This window comes from Zingiber officinale, chromosome 8A (assembly GCF_018446385.1).
Source record: "Zingiber officinale cultivar Zhangliang chromosome 8A, Zo_v1.1, whole genome shotgun sequence".
NCBI classification, from domain to species: domain Eukaryota; kingdom Viridiplantae; phylum Streptophyta; class Magnoliopsida; order Zingiberales; family Zingiberaceae; genus Zingiber; species Zingiber officinale.
The window spans coordinates 39,742,097-39,764,099 of NC_056000.1; the positions used below are offsets into that span (position 1 = coordinate 39,742,097).

Sequence of the window (22,003 nt, forward strand, 5' to 3'; positions counted from 1 at the left end):
TGGCTATAGTAGAATATGAGAGAAATCATACCTCCGTCAAAGTCCGGTGGTCTTTATATAGGACCCCGGAGAGGCGCGTGCATGCTTTCCAAAGTGTGCACGTTCCCCAAAGCATACCTTGGAATGATTGTGTCAGAAAGCATGTCGGAAGCTCGACCCGAGGTCGAGCTGTCTTCATGCCGGTTCGGGGTCTACCCAGGCCGGTCGGCCAAGAGATTTCTCCCTGCTCGGCCGAACCTTTGACTTCCTCCCTGCTCGGTCGAATCTTTAACTTCCTCCCTGCTCGGCCGGACCTTTGACTCTTTCTTACCATTAACCCCTTTCTCTGTGGGCCCCCGCTCCTTATCACCAGATTAATTATAATAACTCATACAACGCTATTATAATACTATTGTAGCTATCTAGGTAATTGTTATTTAACAGCTATCTAGTAGTTTCTATAACTATTATAACAACTAATACAACATTATATAATTAATAAGTAAATGATACAAAAAATTTTAAAGTGATTTTGATCTTGTTAAAATAATTTTAATATAGTTTAAACATTTTAATTAAATTAATAAATAATACTTTATGTATAATAATTTTGATAAGAGTGAATATTATATTTTATTATATTATAGTGCTAGGTTAAAGAGAAGGTATTCTTAAATAAAAATATAATAAAATATTTATTTGATAATTTTATAAAAGGGAAATTAAAATATTATTAAGTTGCACAAAAAGCGGTGCCGGTTTAAGGACCAAAACACCCTTGCGAATATCAGTCCCGCAAATAAACCGGAAAAGTTTTTAACACTGTTTTCCCATCCGCATCGTAATTACGCAGCGAGGCTCGCTCGAATTGGGCGACTGCGTGATTGTAGAGCGCCAAGGGTACAAGAAATCGCGGAAAAAGGAAGGATTTTTACGGTGGTGGGACTGGGAACGCAGCAATTGCAATCCGAGAAGAGGAGGATAAAGGGAGAAATTGGAGAGGCGGATTCGAGCAGAGGGAAAAAAAACTTGCAGAAAAAGGCGGCGATTTCAAACCAGTCGGGTGGAAAGATGGTGTTGCAGACGATTACGAAAGGTATGGAAGGGGAAGGGGTAAAGAACAACAGCAAAAGCTTCCGCGTTCGTCTCCTTTGAAATGGACGGCGTATCTTGTGGATGAGGCGGGACGAAGTAGGGATTTCTTGTTCGTCCGGCTTCTGCTGTTCCGGCTCTCGAAATTTTTTTCTTTTTTTGACGTTGGAGTGAAGACGGGAGGAGGAGTTGGATCTGGCTTCTTGCAGTAGATGAGGGGGTTCCCCTTTCGTGTCCAGGGGAAGAGTGGTTTTGAAGCAGCGGCGGCGACGTCTGAGGGAAATCAGGTTCTTTTCTGGTTGGATAACCGATTGGAGTTTGCGATCCAAGACGTGGTGGAGCCAAGATCGGTGCTCGGTTACCGTAGCCCTAGTCCCCCCACCTCCACGGTCACACTGTCTTCCTCCCTGGTCAGCGACTGTTCCTTCGACACCGCCGGAGTGGCGGCGGCCTCCGGCAACGCCGCCGCCGAAGGGGGCGGAGGAAGCGCGGCGGGGAAGGAGGAATGGTCGGGCGAATTGGAGCCGACTCCGCCCGGGCTAGGCATGGGCTTTGTAGCCGGAGGTGAAAAGTGCAGTCTTGGAATCGACGACTGGCAGGCGATGCTGTCGGAGGCTTCCACGGCCTACCCCATCCGGGAGCAAGCCTTTCTCCGATGGGTAATGAGCGATGTCGGTGGCCCCTCCGCTGCTGGGATTAAGCAGCAGCTCCTCTGCCATGAGCTGGCGGATTTTGACGGAGTTAGTGCTGGATTAGGGTTCGGTGATCTCTACCCTGCCTTTGGGCTCGAGTCGCTGGGAAGGAGCAGGAACGAGCTCTCCGCCTCGGCTTCCGTTGTTGGGCCTTCTACTTTAGCCTCTAGCATCACTTCCGGCGGTGCCTGGAGCAGTAACAGCTGGGCGTCTCCTCCCTTAGCAAGCACCGACAAAAAAAGCGCCACCGTTGGCACCGGCGCTCAGTTCTTCCCTATGGCGGCTGCCAGCAACTCCCTCTCTGTGCCGCTCTCTCTATTGCCAGATCTCTGTCAGGAGGACGCCAACCGGCGGCCATCAACCAACCTGAGTTCGTCGCCTTTCTTCCTCGATGCCGGACAAAGGGAGTGCCAGCAGCTACCGCAGCTATTCTTCTCCATCCAGCCCAAACGCCACCAACCGCTGCCTCAACTGCAGCAGCCGCCGCAGCAGATGCAGAAGGAAACCCCTAGCTTTCCTCTTCCTCATCTCCGGCAAATGTTCGTGAAGCCGCCAGCGCCGCCAACCGGCCAGCAGCAGCAACAACAGTCATTAGCCAACCTACTGTTTGAGGCTGCCAAGATGGTGGAAGCCGGCAATTCAGTCGGCGCGCAGGGGATATTGACGCGGCTCAATCACCAGCTTCCCTCTCCCTCAGGGAAACCTCTCAATCGTTGTGCTTTTTACTTCAAGGAGGCATTGCAGCTGATCCTCTCTAATGGACTTAATTCTGCTCTCCCTTTGACTTCTCCTCCGGCCACTCAATGGGACATTGTGCACAAGCTCAGTGCTTACAAGGCATTTTCTGAGGTCTCCCCCTCGATCCAATTTTCGAACTTCACCTGCATCCAGGCCCTCCTCGAGGAGCTTAATGGTTCCGATCGGATTCATATCGTCGACTTTGATATTGGATACGGCGGGCAATGGTCTTCCTTCATGCAGGAACTGGCCCAAAGGCATTCCTCCGCCGCAAGTCCGGTGCGGCTGCTCAAAATCACAGTCTTCTTGTCACTGTCCTCCTGTAACCACTTGGAGCTCTGCCTTGTCCAGGACAACCTCACTAATTTAGCAAGTGACCTTAAGATTCCGTTCGAGTTTAACGTCTATAGCCTCGATTCATTCGATCCCTTGCAGCTACTTGGGATCAGTGGTGAAGCTGTCGCTGTGAACCTCCCTGTAGGCTCTGCCAACCTCTCCTTCATGACTCTTCTTCATCTGATTAAACAGCTCTCCCCGAAGATTGTTGTTTCAATCGACCAGGGGTGTGAGAGGACCGACCTGTCATTCTTTCAGCATTTTGTCCATGCTTTTCAATCTTTCATGGCGCTTATCGAATCCATTGACGCATCTGGAACCGACCAAGATGTGGTTAGCAACATTGAGAAGTTCCATCTACAGCCAAGGATAGAGAATTGTGTTCTTGGACGGCACCGAATTGCCAACAAAATTCTCCCTTGGCAAACATACTTTACTGCCACAGGTTTTGTACCCATACAATTCAGCGAGTTTACGAAGACACAGGCCGAATGCCTTCTGAAGAGGGTACCTGTTAGAGGATTTCATGTCGACAAGCGCCAAGCTTCAATTTTACTATACTGGCAGCAGAAGGAGCTCGTGTCTGTGTCAGCTTGGAGGTGCTGAAGAACTACCAGACTACAGGCATGTTATCCTTGTACCTTATTCTGGTAAACCTACAAAAAACCTGGCTCTTAGTTACTCATACTTCATTAGGATCTGTAATCTCTTTCGATGTTATGTTGTATTCTGCTAATGTTTACCATCTTAATTCTCATGATTCTATTGGGCAATCTTTCAAGATTTTGATACACTAGGGTTACTGTTTTGTGTTTTAGTTTAAACTTTAAGTGATCGATACATGTCCTATCATTGTAGTTAGCTAGCTCATAAGAATTCATTGCTAAGGAGGAAAATACTTTGTTAGAAAGATTAGATAGTCACAACTGATTCTTCCAAATTAGAGCCTGGTTTCTGTCGAGGAGAAACAAGAGTCACTGATGACTGAACTCTTTTATTTAATGAAGAACTGAAACATAAAAGAAGGAAGAAGTGAATATCAGCATATGAAGTCGAGTGAACAGTTAGAGAAGGGCAAACACTGCCTAAGTTGTATTTGCGATGACTAAATTGTTAAAAGAGTTTGTTGTGTAAACCAGTCGTCAGTCTCGTCTCCATGCTAGTGTGATCTTCAGGTCTATAGGGATGAAATACTAAACTGATGTTTCAGCCACCAGCCATTGCAAAACTATGGACTCCAGGTAAGTCACCTAGAAGGTGATACATTTTCCTTGAAAAAATAAAAATTTCTCTCTATATCTGAGATTCTGAGGTCTCAAATTCCTCATTTTTAATTCTGGATAAGGAAAAATCCTGTACTGAATGCTGCAAAAACTACCAGTGTTGAAAGATCAAAACATTTATCAGGCCCAATGATTAATCCAGTTTATCTTGAAACATACATGTGTCTTGGCTTTATTTTGCCCCCCTTGGGCAACAACAATAAGCATTCATCACATTTATCCTCATCTATATTTACATTTTAAATAAAGTTAAGTCTTCGACACCTAACATACTATTTTTATCCCCTTAGGCATATGCCAAAAATAGTTCATCTACAAATGATCAAAAAATTGATTTTTTTTTTTTTTGCTTACCAGAATGTCATCTTCTAATCTAATCTCTGTAGACAAATTTCACTGTAGTTTTGTTTTTTCAGAAATGTCGATGTTGGCTTCTGTTCTTGCAGGGCACAGAATCATGCTCTCATTCTTTGTGGAGCTTTTGCTTCCTGCACAATACGACCTGTTAGATCCGAGCAGTCGAGAGACAGTCGATCAAATGGCAGTGGTTGCCTGGTGACCTGCCACACTGATTCAGTGAATGCAGCTGCAGCACCTGACAGATCCATGAAACTATTCATTGCTCACTAGATTAGATTAGAATTATAGCTTAATACTGTCCTTGCTCATCCATGACTTGGTCAACTAGCAACTGAGTTAAAAGATTGGAGTCATCCATGTCCAAGAAATGGTGCTAGTGACAGTGACAGTACAATGATGATGTGCCTGATTGATGAGTCACTTTCATTCAAGACAAAAGCACAAGGCATTCTGTGCTATGCATGCAGTTGGTACTGTCTATTGATTGAGAGAGAGAGAGTGTCTGAGGGATCAATCAAACAATGAACAGTCCGTTGTAGTGTTTGGATCACAGCCTGGATTGTGGGCAAGGCATTGTATTTGTGTCTGGGTTGTAAAGTTCAAAACAAAGTGAGGTGGGATTTGGGTGAGCCATGGTCCATGTCCCTACTCAAGACTATTATGTAATGTCGTATTTTTTAAAAAAATATATGTATATAATCTCAGTGTCTTGACACGGTAAAAATTAATATCATATGGTCACAAAAATAATTTCTTATAATGTAAATTAAAACTGTATATAATAAATCAAATATGATTTGATCCTTCTCTAGATCTCGTATTGACAAGAATTTTATGTACTAGAGTGTCTTCTTTTATAATCTCGATGTCTAGATTTTATCGGACTAATTCTAAAAATTGATAATCTTTTCCTACCAAATATATTTTTAGAATTTTCATCTTTATTAGAATTCAAATTATGTTTCTCTTCTTATTCATTCCTTTAAAAACTTTACCACTACATTATACATGTAATGTCTATTCTCGAACAATGGGTTGGCCGAAAGAAGGGGTGGTACATGTCTTTAATTCCATGAACAGTGAAGAAAAGGATAATGTTGGAGTAGGGTCTTTTGATGGGATCTCAATAATTGATTATGAAGGCTTACTCATGAGAAATAAAGTTTAGGAGCATTTTATGTGAAAGGTATCCTTAGAATAGTCCATTTAGGATATATACTAAAAATTAGAATAAGATTTTTGAGGACAATATGATAGTCCTATAAAAAAAATAATGGCAAAGATCAACCTTGGCTAGAGGGGGAGAGTGGAAGTAGCCATTCACCTAAATTGAAATGTCTTGCAAATGAATTGTTAATTACTCAAAAGTGCTTGTCTGTTTGTATATGTAAAGTATATCGAATACACAATATAAATAATAAACACAAAAGAAACACATTAACAAAAGATTTAATATGATTTGGAGACCCTACTCTTAGTCCAACTTATAATGGGCCAAATGTGTCACCCGTAATAATTCCACTAATCTCATCTCTTCACAAGAGATAATGGAGCAAACCTCTTACAATCCTAGCCCATGATGTTTCCATGTGATCATTTCTCTCTCAAAATACAATGTGTAAAAGTAACTAAGAATATAGTACCAAGGCACTTAAGTTGAAGCCTTCAATGTTGGCTAAACCCTTGGAGACCTTTGAGAAATGTATACGCTTGTATGGAGTTCATGATCATTTCCATGGATACCAACTCAATGCTCTCCAAGAATTTTTATCAACTCAGCCCCAATAACTCTATTTTGCCCACATCTAATAAGTTGAACTAGCCTCCAATCAATTGATTGGAAAAAACATAGTCGTTGTGTAGCCAACGACTAACTAGAAAATTGATTAATTCCAAAACCAGTCTACTATAGTCTATAGCTTGAACATAACATTCTACTCTCTAAATCCATTTTTTAGTTGATTGCATTTGCTTAGAAATCCCAACTTCACTTGTCTTACACCCTTGTAAACCTTTGCAAAACTTTGAGATTGAGTTTAGCTTTAAATTTGATTTAGGACAAGAAGTCCCTCATTTGAAGGTTTAACTCATGCTGTTAAATAATGTATTTCAACATGTAATTTGACCCTAGTATGTTTATGCACTTGACAAAAATATAAGGCTTTGTGGGGATAAAGTCCACTCACTCAAGGTGGATTAAGTTTTTTTGAGATGGAAGTTCACCTATAGTGAATGTATCCTAGGCGAGGCACTTGGCTTCGAGGAGGAGAGACCATATCTTTTCTAAGGGTTTATGTGTATATAAGATATATTATATTAATATTTTAACTTTATTTTTAAAAGAGAATCCCACCATCTCCATGTGGAAGGTGTTGGATGAATAGCCAACCACTTCTAATAGCTTGTTCATGTCTACAATTTAATACACAATGAAAATAAAATCAAACACAAACAAAGAAGAGCAATAGTAACACTCAGTCATTACATGATTCAGAATCCTGAGTTCTTACTCCACAACTTATAGCTAGTTAGTGAGTTACTCCTGAAATCCCTTTATCTTTTGTCCTTCTTAAATTTTTTCTAGCGGTAGAGAAATCTCTTACCATCTTTCCAAATATGAACAAGACAATATAAATGAATAATAGAATAAATTAACAATTACAATATTAGACCTCTTCTTTTGAATGCTGCTAAAATATCTTCTTATTTGTCTTCTTATATTCTTCTTGTTCTCAACAGCCGCCTATTGTTTTTGGTTTGATTAGTTGACTTGACTATTGACTTAATTTCATCAGCATTCTGCATCGCAACATTAACCTTAATCAACTGAGACATGTCATTAGTGAATTGATCAATAGTAACATCTAGGTCATCTAGTTGTTGAAGTATAATTGTGTCAGATCGATGACCTTTTTCTAGATCTTCTATTGTATCATCAAACCGTTCTTCCTGATTTATCTTAATAATCGATGAAAATTTTTTATAGAATCAGATCAATCATCTAAGACTTGACGTTACCCAACCTAATTATTATTATTATTATTATTATTATTAGACCCATGAATAGAAACATTCTCTTTACTAAGTCAATTAAAATTGACTATTGGTTGACTGATGTTGCCTTAATCAATTGGCTAGATAATAGAAGAGAAAAATTTTATTTATCGGCAAACTATCCTTAGTTAACTCACTTCCACCAATTATAAGGTTGAGTCCGCACCTAAATCAAGTCTACCCAAAACTCATATTAGAGGTCACTTGTAGACTCTCATCTCGCTCAGACTTTCATGTTAAAAGGCCACTCCTCCAAGACTTGTCTTGCCAAAAGGCTTTATCTCTGGGACTTCTCATGCTAAAGAGTAGTTTTGTCTTCTAGACTTTCTTAAATGTATTATATCAATCAACCTTCATCTACTAAAATTTTCACTTATCAAAAGGTCTTGCTTCTTATATTTCAACTTGCAATCAATCCTTGCCTCCGGGACATCCACTTGCCAAGAGGCATTGCCTCTAGGACTTGAACATGTCAAGAAGCCTTGCTCTAGGACTTTCACATCTACCTACTGTTAGTCACCCTTGACTTTCAAATGTCTAGTCTTATGCCCCCTTTAAGATGTTAGAACTTCCACTTGTCTAACTTAAGATCCACCAAGACTAGATAAGACTTTCACTTGTCAAACTTTACGTAAATCTTGACCTGCTAGAATTTTATTCACTTGCCAACACTTGGACTTCACACTTTCAACATTTGTTAAACTTCTTGTCTCTCCAAATATCTAATCAATTTTGACTCACTTAAAGTTCTTTGACTTTTAACATACTGATTTGTTTAACAAGCCAAACCAGAGTCTGATTGCACCAACAAAACCACAACAATAAGCTAAATGGATGAATAAGGTAAAGGGATATGTTAAAACATAACAAGAAAAACATAGGGGAAATGATACAAACTAAGACATCCATGTGAAATTGACAATTTTATTATTTTTTATTGATCGAGCAAATTATTAACAAGTCTAGATATCATAATGATTTTGCAACATGCTGATACATGCGATTATCCACCCATTATCTAATTTTTCCAACTACCTTTCCATTTAGTTTTTCCTAATGTTTGTAAGACATTCTTGGTTTGCATTCATCACCCAAAAGAGAATTTTCATAATTTTAAAAAAAAATTGAAGACTTTCAAAGTTGAATAATTTATAATTGTTACACCTTGAACATGCTATTGTTCTCTGAGTCCTCTATTTGATTAGCACAAAAGTAATCCCAGACAATCGTGCTTTAATACTTGTAAAAAGAAAGTCATAAATATGCAAAACACCTTTCGGATTTTACAAATCAATTTAGCAAAATAAATAATAAGACATCAAATCTTTACATGAAAAATTCGCCAATATGGAGGGCAAAAACCATGAGTTTTATCCCACTGAAAAACTCCCGTATTAAAAATGATAGATACAACAAGTCTTCTTTAGCAACAATTCTAGAAGACAACAACCATCATCTACTCAACCAAAAGAGATGAATTCAAACCCCCATGGATATGATGCTATGGCAAAACGCTCAAAGGAACAGCTCTAATGATGAATATTTTGAATGTTGACTTCGGAGTATACATAATTGTGCTTTGGATTTATCCAATCGGCGAACTAGAAGGAAAATTATCTATCTGATATACAAAAAAAAAAAAAAAAAAAGAGATGAATTTTAACAAATTTCATCAAATTAAAAAGTTTAGACCTCACTAAAATACTAACAATAAAATAGGAAATTGGACAATCCAAATTGATTAAATCTAACTTCGATCATGACCAACAACTTACCAAAATATGATGCGAAGAAGAATCTTCATCAAATCTTAAATTATGTTTTTTGCTTGAGAAAAAAGAAATCTTTCTTTCTTTCAGCTTTTTCTATCTTTATTTTTAATCTCTCTCTCTCTCTCTCTCTCTCTCTCTCTCTCTCTCTTTGTCAATTCTCCCTTTTTCTTTACTTCTTCTCTCGGACTTTATGAGTATAAAAAATTAACTATCTTAATTATTTTTAGTTTTATTTCTAAATGAACGAAGGAAAAACTACTGATACATAACAAGAAAATATGAAAGAGAAAAAAAAACAAAATAGGACATCCATGTAATTTTTTTTTCAACAATTTTATTAATTTTTATTGATAAGAAAATAATTACAAGTCAAGGTACAACAAGGATAATACAGCCTATTGATATAAGTCATCATCCACCCAATTGTCTAATCTCTCCAACTGTCTTTCCGTTTAATTTTTCCCAACCCTTACAAGACACAGTCTTGGGTTGGCCTTCATCGTCCAAAAAAATATTTTTGCAATTAAAATGACAAAACAAATCCTCCATTCGTACTACAAATTAAATAATCTATAATTGTTAGCTTGATCATAGTATTATTATTGTTTATTGAGTCCTATATTTAATTAACACAAGAAAAGTAATATAATCTATGGACAATCTTTTGGATTTCAAAAAAAAAATAGGAAAAACATATAAATTCTTTTTCTCCCTCTTTGTGCAATTTAATGGACACATAAGCCAACTAATATCAAGTGAATATGAAAAAACAATGACTGCAGGAAGTCTTCTTCTCTGGTAATTCTAGAAGATAGCAATTACCAACTATTCAACCAAATACTAAACCGAAAGAGATGAATTTAACAAATTTCATTAAATTGAGCAGTTTAGATCTCACCAAAATACAACTTAGATTTTGACCAACATAAAAAATATGATGAAGAGTAAAAGAAGATTCAGCATCAGATTTTGCATTTTATTTAAAAAATTCTAGCTTTGTTTTCTTCCTTTGTCAGTTTTTTCTATTCCTCCTTTGTCTTTTTTTTTTTTATTTCTCTTATTTTTCTCATATCTTTTCAAGGGCTTTGTGGGTATATAAGATACACAGCACTAATTAACTTTCTTATCTTTGTTTTTAAATAGGGGATCCAACTATATCCACGTGGGAAGGACCATAGCACCAACAAGTTGAACAAATGAATGAGGTCCCCTCGGGTGGTCTAGTGGCTAGCGCATGAGGTACTATCACCATGATGTCTGAGATTCGAATTTCGGTATAGCTGAGATAAATGTCGCCCTTATGCGCCAATCATTATTCCAAAGACTAGTAGTCACCCGTAATTTATCTCCTCCGTGTTGATTCCGGGACGGATTGGCGGGGGCTAAGGGCGAGCGTAGTCGTCTTTTGCCACTATGAATAGATGAATGAGGAAAGTATACACTGCTCAATTTTATTAATTTTTATTGATTTGCAAATAATTTACATGTCAAGATATTGCTCCTATCCACCCATTGTCTAGTCTTTCCATTTAGTTTTTCCCAATTTGTGTAAGAGATATTCTCAGATTTACCTTCATCCCCCAAAAGAATATTTTCATAATTAAAATAACAAAGAAAATCCTCCATTTGTGATTTACAAATTAAATAATTTATTCGCCTGATCATAGTATTGTTATTATTTTCGGAGTCCTCAATAGACCTGACCACGGTCCGGAACAAACGATTTGACGGTTCTTGATAGGTCAACCTTTAACCTTAACGGCCCAAGACGGCTACGGTTTACGATTCGAAACTATCAGTTCGGTTCGATTCAAGGTTTGGTTCACAGTTCGTTATGGTTCAAGATTATTATATTAAAAAAATTAAAATTTATTAAAAAAACGGCTTGCACTAATTTAAGTTGCCTACATATCCCTTAGGGTATAGGAGAATCAAAGCCCACGTAGCTTTTTTACATTTTTACCCTTTTACATTAGGAAGTGACATTGTTACTCACTTCCATTTCTCGTTCCCGTTGTATTCATTCCTTTGGTATCAAAATCTTCGACTTCGTCATCAGGAAGTTGCATTCCTTGGATTCTTTTCTCAACTCTAGTCTAATCGTCGAATAATACTTGAGCTTCTAATGAATCGGGAGACAAAGTCGATCGTCGTTCATCCAATATGTTGTCACGGGAACTGAACGTCAGCAATAGTTGATACTAGACAAGCTAAAATTTCTTTGACAAACACGGAGAAGACGGGAAACCTTTGAGCCTTCTGTAACCACCACTTTAGGATTTCAAAATTTTCGTTATCCGCTTTACTAAAATCAAAAGAAGTCATAAAATAATTCTCAAATTCTTGTGTGAAACTTGAGAATCATCGTGGATGTTTCGTCCGTTCTTTTAATAAAAGTTGTGTTTTTATAAGTTTTAAATTACTACCAGTAGTTTGTTGTGTTTCAGAAATATTAAATTGTATTCCATATTTTATAATATTGATTATAAATATCATATAAATAAATTCAAACATTATACATAATATTAACTAGATAAGGAGAAAAAGAATCTTTATTTGGAATTAAAGAGTCATAATACAAAATTAATATTTCTGGTAAAACTTCTGATTTAAATTTAGGATTTAAAGCAAATGCAATTAAATAAATTTCAGGAATAACATAAAAATATTTTTCCCATTTAGTTTTCATAACTAATATCCTATAAGATAAAGATCATTATTAATACGAGAAAATTTTTCTAAAATTAAATGAGCAGTGGGATAATAAACAACGGAAAGTTGTTCGATTGCATCATTAAATACTTTTAAAATTTCACAAATATTACTATAAATATTCCATTGTTGTGAAAATAAATATATATTAATATTAGTATTTTATGAAAAAAATAAACATAATAATTCTTTATATTCAAATGAATCTTATAATAATTGATATATTGAATTTCAACGTGTTGGTACATCACGTGGAAATTTTTTAGGTCTAGTTCCATTAGTTTTACAAAACTTATCTCATTGTTTCATTATAAATGGATGTGACCATAAATAAGAAATTGCAGTTCTAATTGGTTTAATATGATTTTTTAAAAATTTTAATCCATCTTGAATACATAAATTTAAATATAGCATACACAACAAATATGAAAAATAAACCATTGATAACATGTTGACAAATAAATTTTAATTCTTCTATACAAGCAGTATTGAAACTAGTATTATTTAATGATATTGAAAATATTTTATGAGTTAATCCATATTCTTCGAAAATTAAACATAATAATTGTCCGATGTTATGTGCAGTATACGATTCATTAAAAACTCTATAAGCTAACAATCTTTTTTTTAAATGTTCTAAGAGTTATCGATCCAATGGCAAGTCACACTCATATACGAATGTCTTTGCTTATGAACACTTCAAATATTGGAACATAAAGAAACTTTATTATTTACTTTACTAAATTCATCAATTAAATTTTTTTCCTTGTTTTACTATTTTTTTAATTATACGAGTAAGTATAGTACTAGAAACATGTTTAGCATATGGATTAAGAGATTCTTTATGAAAATCTTCAAATGTGTATTTAGATCCAAAATTAAAAAAAAAAAGATGTTCTACGAAAACAAATTTAGCTAATGATTCTCTTAATTTTTTATCAAAATATAAAAATAAATCGGAATCAATTCTATTGCTAGTTGAAGAAAATCTAGATAATTGTGTTTGAAAACGGTCGAGTCAATATTCGGTCGGGTGCTTCGTTTCTATGTGTCAATTCAACGACTCATAGCCATCGTCGGCTTGGAATTTGTAGAAAACATTGCGGTGCTTACATTTTGCACGCAAATCTTCCTACGAAAGAGTGACCTTCTCAAAATGTTTAGTGAAAATAGAAGATTTTAGAGGAGGAATTTCTCGAACCTCAGAAGTAATTGCATCATTGCTTCCTTGTGTTTCGAGTGTCGGAATTAGAAGTTGCTCGGTCTCATCATTGGTGGATTGAATATTAGGGTCCTCGTGCGGATTCACTATTTCCTTTCCCCTCCAAGATTGAGATGATGAACCTCCACGGCCTCCTTCCGTAGTTGAAAAGTGGAAACGAAAATGTGTAGAAATGGAGACTTGCAGTCGAAAACGTATAAAAAATGTGAAATTAAAAATGAGAGTAGAGAAGATATGTGTGAAAATGATGAAATGAACTCTTTCTTTATAGAGTTTGGATAGTAGCGGACACTAAATCATAGTTATTGATCAAAAAACGGTTAAATGATCTTAACCATTTAAAAAAAAAACCACCCAAAAAATCATCCCCACCTCCCTCAATGGCTAGGAACCGTTGGTTAACCAGATATTCCAACGGTTAGGAACCACCGGTCAGTAAAAAAAAAAAAAAAAAACTAGCGGTTAACCGACGGTTCACCGGTTTTGGGGGCATGGAACCAAAACTGGCCTAGCATCCTGCCGGGCCGATTCCGGTTTGGCCCGACGACCCGGGTCATCCGACAACCAACAACCGGTCCGTTGACCTGGTTACGAGCCCGAACCTGACCCAGGGTCAGGTCTAGTCCTCTATTTGATTAACATAAAAGTAATCCAAATAACCTTGCTTTTATAAGGAGGGAAAAAGTAAAAAAAAAAACTTTGGATATTAAAAATTAATTCAGCTAAACAAAAATTCTTAGTCCCTCTTGGGCAATTAAATGGGAACAGAAACAAACTAATATCAACTTAAGCAAATAGGTAAAAATAATCAACATAATTAATGAAAAACAGAACACCAAATTTTTGCATGAAAAATCACGACTTAAAAACAATGAGCGCACCTTGTTTTGTACAATCTGAGAGAACAGCCCACCAGAATTATAATGATCTCCTCTCCCTTATTCATTGATAAATAATGTCCTCCGGTTTGCTTTTGATGTCACAACTGTGAGGACAATTCTGACAAAGGCCTGATCTTGGCCAACAATTTACCGGCTTCGATAAAGCCAAAATGACCCAATGAAGAATATTTCAGACGTTTCCAACTGTCAATGAGAATGAAGAACCTTTAAGTTATAGTCCACAGAGTCTGAGAAGTATTGAAGATTGCTGTAAGCAATACATTTTGTAACTATACCTCGGTATAAATGGCAGTGCTAAACAATGAAGATGAAGATGATCAACACTATAAAATGGTGGTTGATGGAAACCAAATCTGCAAAAACAGAAATGGAGAATCATGAACAATTCTAACTTGTGCAAATTCGATCTCCGGTTGGTCAATAGGCAAGTTCACATTACATGAAAAACTCAAAGATTTAACATCTTTAATAAGGAAACTGCAGTTATTGATAGTTGCTTAGCATTTATATCATGGAATCAGAGTGCTACCGAACATTGACAACAACTCAATTTCTTAACCTTTTTTAACCATGTTTGTGGGGATAAATGAGTTGATTCAGGTGAGATCTGACATGGATCTAACTTTGTATTTGTTCGTAAAGGAAACCCTAACAATGCATCTTCACAAACGTAGAAAATCAAGACTGGGAAATTTCCTATTAAGTAGATTGTTATGGCCCTTGAATATGGATCGTGAAATGGGACGATTAATCGGATGATCGATGGAATCAATCTTCGTCGTCTTAGTTTTACGATCTTGACTACCTATGGTGGTAGGGTCAATTTGAGGCCCGTTGGGATTAGAGAACCTCTTGATCTAGGCAGTTTGATTTCTTTTTTGTAAATTTAGTCGTAATCTTTATTGCATTATTCTAGCTATTTAAATACAACTACTGACGTTCCTTCTCGACAAAGGAAGAATAAGAGAGGTTTTATTCTTACTAAAAATAAAGATACTAGAAGCAATTCTACTTAAACTAAAAGATATGTGACCTTAACAAAAATCAATTATTATAGCTGAATCAATTCTCTTGATATGCACTCTTCTTTCTAAATCTGTCGTGTGTGTATCTCTTGTATTTGATGGGCTCCAGATTCAAAATTTGTTGCATGAGCTTGCCTACGGTCCATAACATAGATCCACTTTTATATTGCTATTTCCAAAATTCTAATGATCAGTCTCTCATTTACTGGCTATGAAATTGGTAGCTAAATGTAAATGGGAATATTATGATCCAACTCCAGAGTTATAACCTTACCACCTTAAAGAAAGCAGATACACATCATCACTAGAACATTTATAGAGTCGATGATTAATTAGATTTCAATCATTTGGAAGCGAACTGTTAATGAACAGTCATGTCCAATGAAAATCTTGTATGATAGTTCTCTCAGTTGTTTCCTTCTCATAACTTTGTGCATGAACAAGAGTATATTAAAGTTAAATGACTATGGTGGTCTATCAAATGAGGCTCCTGCAGATGTGGAGTAAGTTGGAAGTCCTCCCCTGCTTAACAAGGATGAGGAAGTTTCCAAATTACCCAAATTGTAGTTTGCCTTTCTTATGAGGTTTTATCATGAGAAAAAAGATATCATTGCACAAAGCCTCACATTCACTATACACAAATCGTAGTTCATGTCTAAAAATTACATAATAACTCGTACATATTTTTGCTCGTGAGTAGCTCAGACGTCCACTCTTTAATATAAACTGTCCCTAAACCATTCAAATTTAAACAAACATGCCCACAACTTACCCCTATGTATTGCTAATGATTCTCATGGTGTCTAACTGCTTTCTTCTCTGTTATTGTTATTTTTTGTAAGGTAAAAGAGAACCAACCTCACTTGGACATCACACTGACCATTGAAGTTAAAGAAAGTATTGCAACACAAAACAAAGGGAAGTACAGAACTTTCAGATAATACCTGTAATTGGATTGAGGTGCGTCTCTTTCCAAAAGGGTTTTTCCCACATTCAGCATGTGATTGACTGCAAAGCAATAATTTATTAAAAGTTCTAGCATTTTCCTTGATGCAGAACATCCATCAACGAATAATATTTTGAGAAAGAGTTCCATTTTTTCTCTGGCATCTTTATGTTATATAACAAGGGTCGAACCTAAATGATGGTCTTCTGTACTTCGATTGAGATGTTTGACTGTGGGTATGTGCTTAACAGGTATCACCAGATAATGCCTAGAGAAAAAAAAACAATGTGTAAGGTGGAAAGAAAACGCAACAAATATAAACATCTAGAAATGAAGTCATAAACTATTAAACCCAACAAGACAAAAGCATAATCAAACAGTATATAGTATATTTATATAAATAACAAAACCAATATACTTATAAAATATATTATTCAACACATCAAATTTATACTTCTGCATAAAAGATATGTTAATTATACGATGCCAAACCCATGAAGTATAAGAATCCATATTAACCAACAACAATATAGAAGATGAAACATAAGAGTAACATGCATATAATTGATATGGAATGTTTGTATCACTTACAAAAAATATATTTAAGTTCCTATTCACAAGTTGTAAATACCCAAAAAGGATAACTTCAGATATTAAGACAATTGAGTTCAGTCTAAACCAGGTCATTTGTGGCCACCAAGGATTGGGGTGCCAATTCGTGCCCGTCCGAAACCGGCACCGATACTCTTTTGGCACCAACAAAGCCGCAAAGCGGAAGTGAACTTGCGGAGGCCTCTACGATGTTGCCGCAACCTCATTGTAGCTACTATGTGGCCTTCGCGAAGATTTACACACGATATTTATTGATCCACACAAAACTTATGAGAGTCCCAAAAGAAATTATGTGAAGAATTTTAAAAAAAGGTGTTAGCATAATATATATTAAAATGATTAAGGATATGTATGAAAATATAATGCCAATAATGAAGACTCCAGGCGAATTAACCAAGGTATTTCTTATAAAAATAGTATTATATTAAGGATCAACTCTAAGTCCATATCTTTTTATACTAGCTCACTTGTTGCTATGTTGTATATTGTTTGCAGATGATATTGTCTTGGTCGATGAAACATGTGAAGGAGTAAATGCTAAGCTTGAATCTTGACAAGAGACATTGGAAGTTAAACATTTTAGGTTTAGTAGAGTAAAAATAGAATATATGAAATTTAACCTTAATAGTAGTAGACGTAACAAGACAATTATTAAAATAGGAGGTTAGGATCCTTTTTGCAAAAAAAAAAATGAGGGATTGATGATGTTTCACATAAGATACAACCAAGATGATTAAAATGGAGGGTGTTTGGTGTTTTTTTGTGATCTCTAAAGTTTAAAGTGAAGTTTTATAAAAGAACAGTCAGAACCATGGTTTAAAATATCGAGCAGTTATGCTCAATACGCACGATTTTTACCATTTCGATGGGACCGGCACCAGATGTAGGTGCACAGCCTCGCCGCCTCGTCGCCTCACCAAAGAAGAAGCGTGCTCGCCGCCTCATCTTTGATAGAGAAGTGCTGCGATCGGAATCGCGAGCAGGGGAAGAAGGCGAATGGCAGAATCGGTGAAAGTAAAGGAGAATCGCGATTGAGAAATGAATAGGGTTTTATTAAAAAAGTAAAAACTTCAATATAACATTTGTAATTAAAACTGTTATATTTAAATAAAATATATATTTTATGTTATAACTTATTATTATAACAAACTCTGCCCGTGACGAACCAGTTATGGCATGTCCAAAGCCCGGATAAAGTAGGTGGATTGCATTAAGTTATCAGTCAGCGTTAAAACTATGATAAATATTCAATGAATGGATCCATTAAACTTATTATTATAATAGTGTTATATTAAATTTTTATAAAATATGTTATTTGTATATATAAATATATAATTATTATTATATATATAGAATTTCTAATTAATTATTATATAAATGGTAATTATTTATATATATATTATATAAATCAACAATTAATTAAATAAATTATTAATTAACAAATATAATTATAATATATAAATTTAAAATATTAAAAAATAAAAATATTTAAATTTTAAATTCATATTTGAAATTTATTAAAAATAAAATTAAAATTATATGCATAAATATGTAATATATTATTTAAAATATATATAATTCATAATTAATTGTTATATAAAATATAATTAACTAATATAATTATGATGTATAAATTTATATTTTATTATTTTTTATTAAAAATTTAAACACAAAAATATTTTAATTGAAAATTTTGAATTCATTTTTATAATTTATTCAAAGTTAAATTTTAAATTAATTTTATAAATTAAAATAGTTTAAAATTAAAAAACGATTTAAAATTTTATAAATAATTCAAAAATTAAAATAAATTTGAATCTTTTAAATAAATTTAATTTTTGAATGTAATATAAATTATAGTATTTAATATACATATTATATAGACTATTTATAAACAGAATTATATAAATATATATTAATTAATTAAATAAACTAATAATTAATTTATATAATTATTATATATAAATTAATATTTTTTATCATTTTTTATATTAAATAAAAATAAAATAAAGTAAAAAATAAGAAAAAAATTCTATGAGATTATTATGAAACTATTAAAGGAATCAGTAAATTTTATCTATTAATTATTCTCTATATAAATATCTAAATTTTTTATTTCATGTTTATTTAAATAATTTAATTAGTGATATATTAGGAAATTTTATGAGGAAAATTGTTAAACTGTTTATGAATTAAATAAATAATTTATTTTTTATTTATTAACTAATTTATAGTAAATTTTATATATTAATTACTCTCTATATAAATATCTAAATCAATATCTATATTGAATATCATGAGATGACTATTTAATCTAGGCATTAAAAAATTTGTGAATTGATTTAATTAGAATCCTACAAGAACCCATGCTTCCATCTAATTCACATTACTCCTTTTGGTATCAGAAAGGTAATATATTATCATTTATCAATTTTAATTCGATCTATTGATATATCAATTTTCTTTAAAGAAAAAATATATTTACTTGTTTTTCCTAACATTTATATTTCAAAATTAAAAACTAGCTAAACTGTATGGCACAACACGACACTATTCAATACCGAAATCATATCGTTCCAGTTAGGGACCGAAACTTTGGCATGGCTCGAAATTTTAAACCATGGTCAGAACTACTATTTTATATGGAGTTGAATATTAGGCAATAAAGAGAGCACACAAGATAAGAGTTGTAAAGATAAGGATGTTAAAGTAGATATGCGGGCATACTGGGATGAATACTAGGATGGGCAGGATAAGAAATTAGAATATTAGAAAAAGTCAAGATTGCACCTATTAAGGGAATACTTGAAGAGACTTGTTTAAAATAGTATGAACATGTACTTAGATGACTAATAAATGTCCCGGCAATATAAGACCATGATAAATACTTACATTAATCAAGAAAAAAGGAGACCAAAGAAGACTTAGTTATTAATGATAAAACATGATTAAATTCGTTTAAATATAGATGAGGATATAGTAGGAGATTGAGCCTATTGACGTAAGAGGATTCATATAGCCAACTCTACTTAATGGGATAAAGGCTTGATTATTGTTGTTGTTCAACATGAATAATTCTATATATGAGAAACCAATACTATATCTCAACTCTTATATGCTCACATAATATCTATACATCACCGCATGAACACAAATCGTATCATTCATCATGTGTGTAAATCGCTAGAGATTAATAATGGTAATAGTCGTATGAACAAAGAAAATGTATCATGTGTGTAAATCACTAGAGATTAATAATGGTAATAGTCGTATGAACAAAGAAAATGTAAGAGTTGAACGGCAGTAGAAAGGAGTTAGGATAAAATTGTTTCATGACACTAAACTCCTTTAAAAATGGGGAGGGGCAAAGAGTCTATTCAACTTGTAAATGTGTAAATTTCTAGATTTAGAATAATTTAGGATGATATGGAAATTTTATTAAAAAATATTATATGATGCTAAATTGCTCTAAATTGAAAAGGCAAGTCACACTTATACTCTTAAGAGGATCCAGGAACTCATAAGACATTGTTTGTTTTAAAACTTAAAGAAGTTTAGGGTCATACAGTAGTTGTGAAACTGGTTCAACACCGAAAAGCAGTAGTGAATTTTACATCTTGAGGAGTCCAAAAACTCATAAGAATTTGGATTGTTTGTTTTTGTATTTCAATCAATTTAAGATCGTCTAAAATTTTGTTTAAAATTGCTACATGACTTTAAAGTGCTCTAAATTAGAGAATGAGATTATACAACCACTCAATAGGATCCAGTGAATTTATAGAACTCTTTGTTTCAAAATTTAGAGGAGTTTATTGTCATATAGGAATTTTGTTTTTAAATGTAGATCTCAACTCAAGAGGGTCAAGGGAACTCAATCATATATTCCAGAGAGTTTATCGAACTTGTAGGAGCATATATTTCTTAGAATTAGAGCAGTCTCGTAGCAGTTTTGAACAAAAATGTCACTTGACCCTAATATTGAAAAGAAATGTAGATCTCAAATTTAGATGGTCTATTAAAGTCGCAGGCGTGCATATTTATAGATTTAGAGCAGTTTAGAACCATGTTGCAATTGTTAAAGCTGTTACATAGCCCTATATTGCTTTAAGTTTGAAAAAGAAGTCATACACTCTAGAAGATCCAGGTAATTCATACAACTATTTGTTTTTGAAGTTGGAGCAGTTTAAAGCTATTATAGAAGTTCCATTAGTACGAATATACCTATGAGAAAACCATCCCATCAGAAGTTTCATATAGAAAGGTTGCGTCTAAAATCACCATTATCATAAATCCTGTTACTTTACCAAATCTCGGATCTTTGAATAGATTTAAATAAGCTGAAGGGAGGAAAAAATCACCTGAAGGCGGCGGGTCTAAGATCACGGAAGGCGATCACCATCTCGTCCTGTAAATGAAAGATAATCTGAAACGAAACAACAAAGTAAAACCAATGACGAAAGGAAGAGGGAGATACTGACGGCGAATAGGAGATCAGCGGAGGTGGAGCCCCGAGCCATCTGGCAGAACAAGCACGGCGACCGCAATGGAGCCGCCATGTCTCCAGCGACTGCCATTGCAACGCGCCTGATTCCGCCCTTGTCGACGCCGCCCATGTGATGTTACTGCGCATCAGCCATCGGTGTCTTCATATCAGCGATCAGGGTTAGCGGGTTCCGGGCGCCGGAGCTGATTCGACATGAACGGTTTCGCCTTATTTTAATTTATCACACGTGCTTAATTTTAACAGAGCTAATATATGAATTTAAAATTTTAATGTATATACTAGTGTAATCGTACACACACGTTGCGTGTGTAATATAATAATATATAAATTATTTGTGTATTTGAAAATCCGAATTGTTTGGATTTTCAAGTGTGACATTAAAAAATCCCAGCAATAAACTATTGTAATCGGTTTCCCTATGTAAAAAATTATTTTAATTTAATATTATATTTATCTTAATAAAAGAAACTAAGAAAAGTATAATTTTTAACATCGTCGGCCTAAAATATTTATAGAAACTTTTTGATCATAGTGTTGTCAATTCTAAGATGTGGGACTAAAGAGAACTATATTAGTGTGAATAGAAAAAAGGACAGTAACGTAAATTCATTTTAGACTTCACCAAAGTTAGTTAATAAAAGGGGGAGATTTTTAATAAAATAGTAAGCCTAAAATATTTATAGAAACTTTTTGATTATAGTGTTGTCGATTCTAAGATGTGAGACTAAAGAGAACTATATTAGTGTGAATAGAAAAAAGGACAGTAACGTAAAT

General features: G+C 34.4%; 2 protein-coding genes across 4 annotated transcripts; one reads left to right on the forward strand and one right to left on the reverse strand.

Annotated features, from left to right (window-relative positions):
- The first annotated feature begins 746 nt into the window (after positions 1-746).
- On the forward strand, positions 747-5,109 carry LOC122008573 (scarecrow-like protein 6). Of its 2 annotated transcripts, none has more exons than XM_042564341.1 (2): positions 747-3,461; positions 4,567-5,109. In XM_042564341.1, exon 1 carries the CDS (start codon positions 1,284-1,286, stop codon positions 3,441-3,443), a length of 2,160 nt encoding a protein of 719 aa, XP_042420275.1. In that variant the 5' UTR covers positions 747-1,283; the 3' UTR covers positions 3,444-3,461; positions 4,567-5,109. The 2 variants fall into 2 exon arrangements, with proteins under 2 accessions (XP_042420275.1, XP_042420274.1); XM_042564340.1 differs by having other exon boundaries at positions 749-3,487.
- Positions 4,366-21,362, reverse strand: LOC122008574 (bifunctional adenosine 5'-phosphosulfate phosphorylase/adenylylsulfatase HINT4-like). Of its 2 annotated transcripts, none has more exons than XM_042564343.1 (7): positions 21,204-21,362; positions 21,084-21,130; positions 16,305-16,381; positions 16,112-16,175; positions 14,418-14,495; positions 14,122-14,325; positions 4,366-4,608 (listed from the first exon to the last, which is right to left on the reverse strand). In XM_042564343.1, exons 1-6 carry the CDS (start codon positions 21,336-21,338, stop codon positions 14,220-14,222), a joined length of 507 nt encoding a protein of 168 aa, XP_042420277.1. In that variant the 5' UTR covers positions 21,339-21,362; the 3' UTR covers positions 4,366-4,608; positions 14,122-14,219. The 2 variants fall into 2 exon arrangements, with proteins under 2 accessions (XP_042420277.1, XP_042420276.1); XM_042564342.1 differs by lacking the exon at positions 4,366-4,608 and adding an exon at positions 8,809-9,155.
- Between the last annotated feature and the right edge of the window lie 641 nt (positions 21,363-22,003).